Source organism: Camelina sativa, chromosome 2, assembly GCF_000633955.1.
Source record: "Camelina sativa cultivar DH55 chromosome 2, Cs, whole genome shotgun sequence".
In the NCBI taxonomy this organism is placed as follows: Eukaryota; Viridiplantae; Streptophyta; class Magnoliopsida; order Brassicales; family Brassicaceae; genus Camelina; species Camelina sativa.
In genome coordinates, this window is record NC_025686.1 from 27,409,197 (window position 1) to 27,420,099 (window position 10,903).

The window sequence follows — 10,903 nt, forward strand, 5'->3', positions numbered from 1 at the left end:
TTGTGTGACTGCCCCAAAAAGATGATTACGAATATTCATTCGAATAATAGTAAATTCTAATGGACATGTAAACAACAAAAATGAGAACTATTGGGCCTTTCTATGTACTTTTAGCCTTTTAGGTTTGGGACATGAACAAAACATATAACATACGACGAGATTATCAACTTACAACCAATGAGAATCGAACACGTATACATATCCGCGTGTGGTCTTGACCTCGTCTCGTTTCCTTCATATATAAATAACCCGCCTCCACATGATATTGTTGCCTAATAGCTAGCTTTATTTGTTGACAATCTCCTTAATCTCTCTTTCTCATTTTCATTTCTCTCCTCTCTATCACAAAAAATGGGTCGCCGTAGCTCAGGAGGTAATGTTTCTTTTTCTTTCCGATTTCAGATCTAATCCGATACTTTTCATTCTCGTTAATTACGAAACCTTCTTGTGTTTCTGTTTTTGGTCCTCGTTTGTGCTGCTTGTATTATCCCACCCGATCTAGGGTTTACCTTTGTCCTCTCTGTTATTAGATATAATGAAATCATCATCGTTAAGTTATTTAGTAGGCCTCTGTTTGGTTTACAGTTTATAGAAATTTCGAGATAGGGGAAGGTTTTTTTTTTTTTTTCTTTAATAATAATATTTGTCTTCGTTCGTTTTCTTGCAGGAAGATCTGCTCCTCGCCCTCGTCCTGCTGCTGCACGCAGCCCAGCTCCTCAATCTGGTATGATAATTGTCTGTTTTTCTTTTTTGCTCTTAACTATGACGATTCCATTTGACTTGTTTTTGGGTTTTTTGTTTCAGTAAACCGTGCACCTCCCCCAGCTACAGTCCCTGCGAGCGGTGGTGGTGGTGGCATGTTCTCTGGCATTGGTTCAACCATTGCTCAGGGTATGACGCAGATTTGTCTATTGAGTTTTGTTTTGCATCATTTCTAGGTCTATATTTTCTCTGGAATAGTGTTTCGTGACCTGTTTGTTTGTTTGTTTGTTTGTTGGGGATGATTAGGTATGGCTTTTGGTACTGGAAGTGCTGTTGCGCACAGGGCTGTTGATTCCGTGATGGGTCCACGAACCATTCAGCATGAAGCTGTTGAGGCTGCTTCTGCATCTGCTGCCCCTGCTGGAAGCAACATGTTTTCTAGTTCTTGTGACATCCATGCTAAGGCTTTCCAAGATGTAAGTGTTTAATCTCTCTCTCTCTCTCTCTCTCTGTATCCTGTTAGGTTCAGATTTTGCCTAGATTCTAGTTCGTTTGCAACATTTAAATTAGTTTTTTTTTTTGTTCTTTGCTGAACATATAACATAGCTCAGTGATTATGGGTTTAGTGGTGCTTTGACATAAAAGATTGGTGTTTTTATTTTACTCCTAAGTGAAGCATGTAGCTTCGCTTGTTTCCCTTTAGTGCCACTTTATTTTCGAGCATTGAATAAAATCTAAGGCTAAGTCATTGATTACTCTTCTTTTAAAAATATATGAATGCAGTGCATCGGCAGCTACGGAAGCGAGATTAGCAAATGCCAGTTCTACATGGACATGTTGGCAGAGTGCAGGAAGAACTCTGGTTCCGGGATTGGTGCCTAGAGTTTCTCATTTCTTATTTGTTTTTTATCTTAAAATTTATCCAGCTGTGATGTTGCTGAGAATTTGGGGTGTTTTTATCAAATAATATTTGTTTTCCAGAACCAGAAACTGCATGTTTGAAAGTCTGTCTGTCTTATTAAGGGTAATCGTTTGTAAGACTTGGGTTCTTTCCCATTCTAGTCAAATAATGTAAGGTTGGTTTAAGTTTGAACTTAGCTTGAGGAATAAGCTATACTAATCCTATTTAAGTTATGATTCAAAGTGATAAGGATTTTAGGAGGTATCTAAACTTAAAGTGTTTTCTAATAGGATTAGGATTGGTCTTTTATAACATATCTCTTAAGAATTGAGCTATTTTAATAAAAGTGAGTCTATAATTTTTAAGTTCATAAAACCATAATCAAATTCTAGATTGGGCATATTCTCAATTCGACGAGAGTTGTAGACAACATCATTAACAATCGAGGAGCTTCTATTATAATACACACCACCCTTACACTTTCTATTATATACACACCACCCTTACACTTGTCTCTCGAGTCCCGCAAATCTAAATGTCGTAAACAAGGCAACGCGATAGTGCTGTTTTCACCCTCGTGTTCTTCTTCTATCACATGATACAACATTCGAAAAAAACTGAAGATTAGAAAAGCCGGGTAAAAGGCGCTTATTAAGACATGATTTTCATAAGACGCAAACTCTTTAGAAGCGGGAGACAACAAGGAACATCAAAACAAGGCAATGTAAGAGCTTTAAGTTCTCTAGCGTTTTCATATGTGAATAGACCACTCGTTGTTGTAAAAATAACAAACTTTCTAGGTAAATAACTGGGAAGATGAGGCTCAGACCTGTGGTTAACCTCACATTAAAAACATATATTAAAACATGAATCGTTCGATTTTTGGGTATAGCGGATTGCTAGAATTTGATCAGAAGAAGGGTTAATGGAAGGATAGAAGCTAATGATAGCAGATCGCGGCTTTTTGGCTGCTCCTCTTACCTTCTTCGTCGTCGTGCCCTAGTTGTTAGCTAAGTGGCTTGACCAAATGGAGAGCCAGCCTAAGATGTACATGCACATTCAAACTGAGATGAATGAGAAGGTTTTTCTTAACAACTCCACATGGATTCTTAAACATTGACAAAATACATAATACAATAATAGAAAATTTGGTCTTACAATAATACCTCATGAGTTCTTACCATTGGAGGATGGTCTTACTATTAGTCTATATTTGGTGGAATCCAATAAGGTGCCGTAAGACTAGAATCCTGAATAGTTATAAAACTATTGTCGATAGCATATGCTCCGCAGTGATCGATTCCAAAGAAATTGATATAGTTATCGTATCCGTCATACAAGCTAGCCGGGAGACAAAAAGATTCAGCTTTTGAGAGGAAAATGCATATCTCTCCAATGTCTGTGGTATACTCAGCGTTTCCTTCCTGGTCTATGTTGAACACCACAAAACGCTCTGTTTTCATCTTCCCGTTGTTGCTGTCGTCTCTCTTAGTGTACCATTTAACCAGAAAAGTTTCACCAGTGGATCTTGACTCCACCAAGTGCTCGCTCCTGCAACACGAATCTAACAGCTCCCACTCTGCCTGCACCAACTCGGGAAGGTTTCGAAACCGCAACTTCTGTACCTTGCGGTTGTGAATGTCTTCTCCGATATCCCATGATCCAATGTAGTCTCCTTCAGAAGAAGGCATGGAGAACATGTCATCTCTTTTGGAGTACATGACATGTGAGTTGAAGAAGCTCGAGTCAGTGATTCTGATGTTGGTCCACTGGGAGTTTGTTCGTGCAGGCCTACATAGGCTGAGCTGAGGTCCCAAGAACTTGACAGCCACAACACAGTCCTCATCCTCAGGAGAAGAGGAGGACATGGCCACATTGGTTACAACTTGCGTTTGGCAATGAGGTAGAGTAACAAGAGGAGGCAGTGAAATGCGCTTTGGATCAATATCAGACGCACATGGGTTTAGATCATCTTGGAAACACACTACTCCATCCTTCAACGTAGCAAACCAACCATTTGATGCTCCGATCGTTCCCATTTCCTCGACCAGCTTCATAGGTACCTTCTTGTCCGTAAGAATAAACCCATCACTAGGATTCTTATAAATCTTGAGATTTCCGATATCCCCATCCCTCAAAGTAGATCCACAATGCTGAGCACCGGCGACGAAACATGGGAAGGTGGTTTGAGAAGAAGAAGTTGAGAAGGAGCGAGCGGTGAGGTTTCTCTGCGTAGTAAGTAATCACAAACATCAGAAGAAGGATCGGAGTACTATCGTCAGAGAACATTGGAGAGAGAAGAGAATAATTAAGAAGAGCTTACGAGTGCAAGGGTTCTGAGGGAGGAAAGCTTCGAGAGGCGGCTGAGAAGCAGAGACATGGCTCTTGGTAGGACTAGGACAAAACCGTAGCTAGCTAGTAGTTCTTGTTGGGGGATCGGATACGAAACGAGAGAAAGAGAAAAAAGGGAAAGAAATGATAGGGTCAATTACAATATAATCTTGTCCATTAATTGATACAGAGATTATGTCTTGTCCACCAAGTCTCCCAGCTTATAACGAGATCGGGCTCTCTAATCACTTTTCTTTTAGTATCGATCGTTTCTTGTTAATTTTGTTAATCGATCAATGTTATCATCAAGTTAACAACATTATTTGAAACCAAAGCAAAAAAAAAAACCTTAAAAGATACCAATATACATTAATACATTTTCGAGTTCACTTCCTCCAGAAAGCTTGTCCCTTGACGCCTTTTCACCCTAACGTAATCCATACTCTCTTCTCTCTCTCTATCTCTCTCTCTCGATATGACAATGATCCCATTGTTCACTAAAAATGCATGTATGTGTGTACAGTATGCTGTCAAGGGACATAATCTGAGCAATTATATGAGAGCTTAACTAATCATTGTTACGAAATCCTAACTATTCAATCACTAATATGGTATCGTAAGTCATGACTTGTTACAGAATCTTAGCTATTCAATTACTATTCAGTGACTAATCTAGATGCTAGATTCATAATCTTTAATTATCAAGAATGAATGAGATGGTTACCGTACGAAATATGGAGCTTCCACAAAATAGGAAAAAAAGTTTAATTTTATTATAGTTTAGGCCACAAATAAAAGTAGGCCTAAACTATGAATATGTACCTAATGAGCATAGTTCAGGTACATATTTTGTGTAAGTTGCTTCTTTATAATTCACATACTAAACTATGATATACCTAAACTATATTGACTAAACTATGTGTAATCTATTATAGTTTAGGCCACACACAAAAGTAGCGAAAAAAGACATAAACAATTGCATGTCACGATTTTAAATTTTAATTGAGAATTTATTTTAGAGCTTTTTATCATTTCTTTTTTTAATACGTATGATTTTATTCTTTTCAGTTGCTTTGTTAACAATATTTCATTTCTAAAAGAAAATGGAAAGGTATAATATATTATATATGTGTGAAAATATCATCTTTGTTTTCTTTTTTTATCCTATATTTTTTTCCAGTTAATAGCTATCAATATTTCTAATTTCCAATAAGAAACTGGATTTATTTAAAATTTAACTTTAAATTTTCAATTGGTTTGGAAAGAAAAGTTAAGGAAACTATAATTTCGAAAGTGTGGGAAAAGGAAAATCTACAATTTGGAAGTGACTGTCAAAATATTTAGCAAACTAGATTTTTACCCGCGGTACACCGCGAAACCATTTTTTATTAAACTAAAACTTTTAAATTTTAAGTTATAATTGTTTGTTGATTTTTGTTTAGTGTTTGAGATCGTATAATTGTATTTAGATTGTTAATTCTAGAGTTAATTCGTGGTATATTGCATGATATATTTTTTTACATAATCGTAATTTTATTAATTTAATTAAAATTTTAAATCTTCTAATATTGATGGTGTTAATAAAATAATAACATGATGAACACAGAATTAATAATATTTTAATTTATATTTATATCAACTCAAATCCGTCCTGCTATATAACCCGTCACGTGATATATTATAGTTTCTGTTTCCATAAAATATTATAGTTTTCTGTTTCCATAGAATAGAAGCAAAAAATTCAAAAAATAATAGAAAGTGTCATTAATATATTATTGTTTCTGTTTCCATAAAATATTGATTGCAGTATTGTGTTATGAATGGAATATAAAATATTAAGTAAACAAAATATGATGTTATCGTTATTTTGGAAAATTTTCTAAGGATTAAGATTGTAAATAATATTTTTAAAATAACTATAACTAAAAGGGCATAACATAAAATGTACTTCAAAAATGTTAATATAGATTATTATAACAAAAAAATAAGGGATCTAAATACATAGTAAGTCATTTATATGCTATGATTAAGTCACATTTTTCCTAATGATTTAATTATTTTACACAATCTTAGTTAAATCAACTTAATTTTTATATGTCAAATATTCTAATATTAACAGTGTTGACAAATAATAAAATGAGGATTTAACCCGTGTTAACACAAGTTTAATGATATTTTATTAATTCCAACATGTCCTCTTTATAACTCATCTACTGTATAACCATATTATATAGTTTTTTAATTTTACACATTCATAATATTTTAAAATTTTATTAAATTTATATATATTAATTATAATATTTAAATAAATGTGAATTGAAATTCTTCTTACGTTAAAAATCAAAGCTCACAGGTTTTGGAAAACAAAATAAGAATCAAATTGTTGTGTTTTATTTGTTTGCAAAGGATTTAGAAATGGAATATCTTCAATACACAATAAAATGTGTGGTTAAATATCTCATAATTTCTATTTCCATATTGACTTTGTAAATAAGTACAAATAAAAGGGTAGAACCCAAAATGTACTTCAAAAATGTATATATAGATTATTCTCTCCCGAATAAAATTCATCCCGCTATTTTGAAAACGTCTGAGGCTGATAAGACCTAACGTGAAAAAAAGAGTGAGAAATCGCCGGATCTTTACCACCGGTGTAGTACGCGGAGTAGTAAAGACATCGCCGATGGTTTGGTTAAGAATCTCGGCGTTTTCTACATGAAAAACGCACAGATCTAGATCTCAGATAACGGGAAGAGAGATATGTGTAAAGCGAGAGGAATTGCCGGAATACATACCACCGGTGTAGTAGGTTGCGATGTTGTTTGTCCGGAGGCTTTCAAAATTCAAATTAGATGAAGTTGACTATGGAAATAAATAAAAGACTGAATTATACGATACGATACTCTGCGTTTTAGCCACTCTCACAAAATTAGCGAAAAAAAAAAGAAAAAAAAAGAATTTATTATTAGAGCTCTTTATCGTTTTTTATTTTAATCGTATGATTTTATTTATTTCAGTTGCTTTGTTAATAATATTTTATACAATTACAGTTTACAGCCCCCTTTAGGAATCTTCAGTCAAGGTACGAAGTAACTCGACTTTTCTAATAGAAAATGGAAAAGTATAATATATGTGTGAAATATCATCATTGTTTCCTTTTTTTAATCGTATCATTTTTTTTCAGTTAATTAGCTATCAATATTTCTAATTTCGAATTAGAAACTGAATTTTATTTAGAATTTAACTATAAAATTTTCAATTGGTTTGAAAAGAAAAGTTACAGAAATTATAATTTCGAAAGTGTGGGAAAAAGAAAATCTACAATTTGGAAGTAACTGTCAAAATATTTGGCAAATTATTTTTTCCCTAATAAAATCCATCCTACCATTTTGAAAACGCCGAGGCGATAAGACCTAACTAGGCTAATGGTAATTGGTAGGCCTAGTAATTGGGCTCTTAGTTATAATCCGGCCAGGGCCACCAGTCAATTTGCCGAGTAGCTTATACACATGTGAAACATTAGAGGACTTAACGCCCGCAAATTGCCTTTTTTCGGATGTTTTTTTGCAGCCTTCCGTTTCTCAAGAGTTTGTCTCTTATGAAGATGGGTAAGAGGCGGACCTACGTTATGGTTTGTGGTGGCAGTTGCCACCAATAAAATTGAAATATCAAAAGAATTTACACTATGTACAAAAGGCTAAGTAGTAAAATGGTTTGAGAATAAAGTAAAATATGCTCAAGGTTGATGGTTCGATACCACCTTGCAGTAATCTGCCACCATCAATTATTTTTGCTGGGTCCGCCCACGAGGGTGAAGACATCACTATCGCTTTNTTTTTTTTTTTTTTTTTTTTTTTGTTAAAAATATATTTTTAGCCGAAAATCGAACCTGAAACCTCTACATACTTGAAAGTGCGAAGTGGCCACTGATTTATGGGACTCGAGAGACAAGAGCAAGGGCGGTGTGTATATGAGTTAATTTTGTTAATTTTGATATCACTATCGATCGTTTCTTGTTAATTTTGTTAATCGATCAATGGTATTAACAAGTAATAGTGTACTAACAAGTAACAAGCAACAAAAGACCTTGAGATTACCTTATATCTAAATATGATTCTAGCTCCACTTACATGCATTCACTATCAAACTGATCTGAAAAGATATAAGTTAATAACAAGAAGATGAATTTTAATACTCAAGCTTGACAAAAAAGAATATAACCAAAGAAAAGTGTTGGATGAATAACGATGCCAATGAGGAAACGGCGGATGTGAAAGCGGAAACGGCGGAGGACGACGGTGATTCATTCATTATCCTTTTCATCTTAAACAAGGCGTGGATTAAAGAATATTAAGAGAGTCGACTTGTGCCCTCCATTCTCGTATCCTTTGAGAGTTACGTATGTTTTCAAAGGAGGATCATTCATGACAATTCTTAATTACTACTTGTAATTGTATCATCTTTTTTAATAAAAGGGAATTACACAACATAATTTTTGTAAATTTTATATTTTTAATAAATGGTTACAAATGGTTACAAATAGGTTATACATTAATATTAATGGTTACACCTAAATATTAGGGATATTCCAAATTGATAATTGATATATTAATGGTGACAAATAAAATCATGGATATTCCAAACTGTATTTTTGGAAGATTTTAGTCCTATATCATATTGTTTCCAAAGATCTTTAAACACAATATTACAAATTAAGAAATTGATAGATTGATTGATTACAATTTAAATATTGGGTTACAAGATAGACTACGAAATAAATTTAACCAATGTTATAGCACAGGTACTTCTCTAACATGATTAACAATATAAAACTTACAAAAAATGTGTTTTTTTTCAAGCATTCATATTTAGCATATGATTTAATTATATAATGTTTTATCCAAAAAAACTTTTAAAAACAATAACATAAATTACATCTTATTATATAAAGTCTGATGTTAAAATTACTCATTAACAAGATCGTGACACGTGTCAAATATATTGATTAGATGATGACAAGTGTCAAATTTTTCCTTTTCCTAAACGTAGTAGAACAACTAATTATATTTACATAATTTTACATGTTTATATTTTTAAAAATTTATTTTTTCTAAATCAAAAAAGAAAACTAACAAAATCAATATATTTTCCATTGTATGCTAATTATATTATACATGTGTTCTCAATAAAGATCGTGACACGTGTCAAATATATTGATTAGATGATGACAAGTGTCAAATTTTTCCTTTTTTTAAACATACTAGAACAACTAATTATATTTACAGAATTTTACATGTTTATATTTTAAAAATTTTATTTTTCTAAATCAAAAAGGAAAACTAACAAAAAAATTTCATTGTATGCTAATTATATTATACATGTGTTCTCAATAAAAACATGTATAAGCAAAAATGAAATTAATTAAGCATGTATATTAATCAATAAATAATGAATAACAAAGTTTAAAAAAATAACATAAGTTATTTAACATAATTTAGTAGTATATAAATTGTACTTACCAATATAATATAAATTTCTATTCTAAGTAAGCACACAAAACCTTAAAAGAACAATGAACTTAAAAAGAAAAATTTCCAATACCTGATGTGTATTAGTATAGTTTTACATGTTTTATTTTAAAGATTTTATTTCATGTAGTAATATGAGAAACCTGAAAAAAGAAAATTAGAAAAATGAGTTTGTAGGAATGAATTTTTGGTTAATTAATGAAAAGTGACAAAAGTATTACTTATGAAATTATGACATATAGAAGAATAATATTTAGGATATTTTTGGATTTCCAAAATTTTTATGGATGTTAACTGATTTTTTACTGATTATTTTTATTGTTAAATTTAAAATATTAACCAATATACATATTATCTCATATGATGCTCATATTATTATTTTTTTAATTTAAATTTTAACTCTAATCCATGAAGAAGTGAATTATGGTTTTCTGATGAAACAGATAGTTAAATGTAATTACTAAACTAAATGCCTAACGATAAAATTTTTAGATTAAATTTTTTTCAAATATTAATATGTATCATTTTTAAAATTCATTTAAGAATATCTTTAATATTTTTTTATGTTTGATTTTATAATTTCAATACATGTATTTTTGTAATGCATATGTTAAAATAAGATAATTCGAAATAGATTATAGTTATATAGGAATGAATTTTCAGTTATTTGATGTCTCTATATCTTTTTATATCTTTTTATTTTATAAATTTCACTCATTTAAAATTGATTATAACATGAGGTAAAATTAGTACTTATGAGGTAACAACATAAGAAATATATCTTAAATAATGTTGATTCAGTTTTTTTTTTCGAATTATGTTAAACATTTATTTGTATTTTTAATTCTTACTAAGATATAGACTTCATATGATTTATTAATTGTGTTTGATATAAAATATTTAGTTATATGCATTAAGATGAAATGTATAATTAAACTTAAGATATGTTTTATTAAAATAGTATAGATATTTAAATGGTATTCTATTTTCTATAAGAATTTTTGGGTAAAAACACAAAGATTAATAAACAAAAAATATTATGTCATTTATAAAATTTCAACCAATAGGAAAATATACGAGAAAACGATCTATTTCTCCAAGAGAAGTATCATATCAAGCAAGATAGGCTCAATCTATTACCACGCGCTCTATATCTCCGAGAAAATATTCTTCAATCTATGTCTTTCTGACTCCATAGTTCAAGATCTATATCTCTTTTGAAACATAGTTTTCACCTAATTACCCACAAAAATTGGTTTTGCTCGGTTTACTATTTACTGAACCAACTAAATAAAATAATAAACCAGATCTAACCTAAAACCGAATTCAATTAATTAAAACAAATTAAAAGAAAAAAGAAAAAAAACATGATGATTTCCTTCGGTTGGCTTTCTCCGATGATGGTTACCAGTGATGTTGATTGATGGCTAACTGGCTATAG

The 10,903-nt window shown here is 31.5% G+C and overlaps 1 protein-coding gene across 1 annotated transcript; it reads left to right on the top strand.

The window, feature by feature from the left end:
• On the top strand, positions 262-1,822 carry LOC104742431 (uncharacterized protein C6C3.02c-like). The gene is made up of 5 exons (XM_010463448.2): positions 262-373; positions 668-724; positions 805-891; positions 1,009-1,178; positions 1,486-1,822. Exons 1-5 carry the CDS (start codon positions 352-354, stop codon positions 1,582-1,584), a joined length of 435 nt encoding a protein of 144 aa, XP_010461750.1. The 5' UTR covers positions 262-351; the 3' UTR covers positions 1,585-1,822.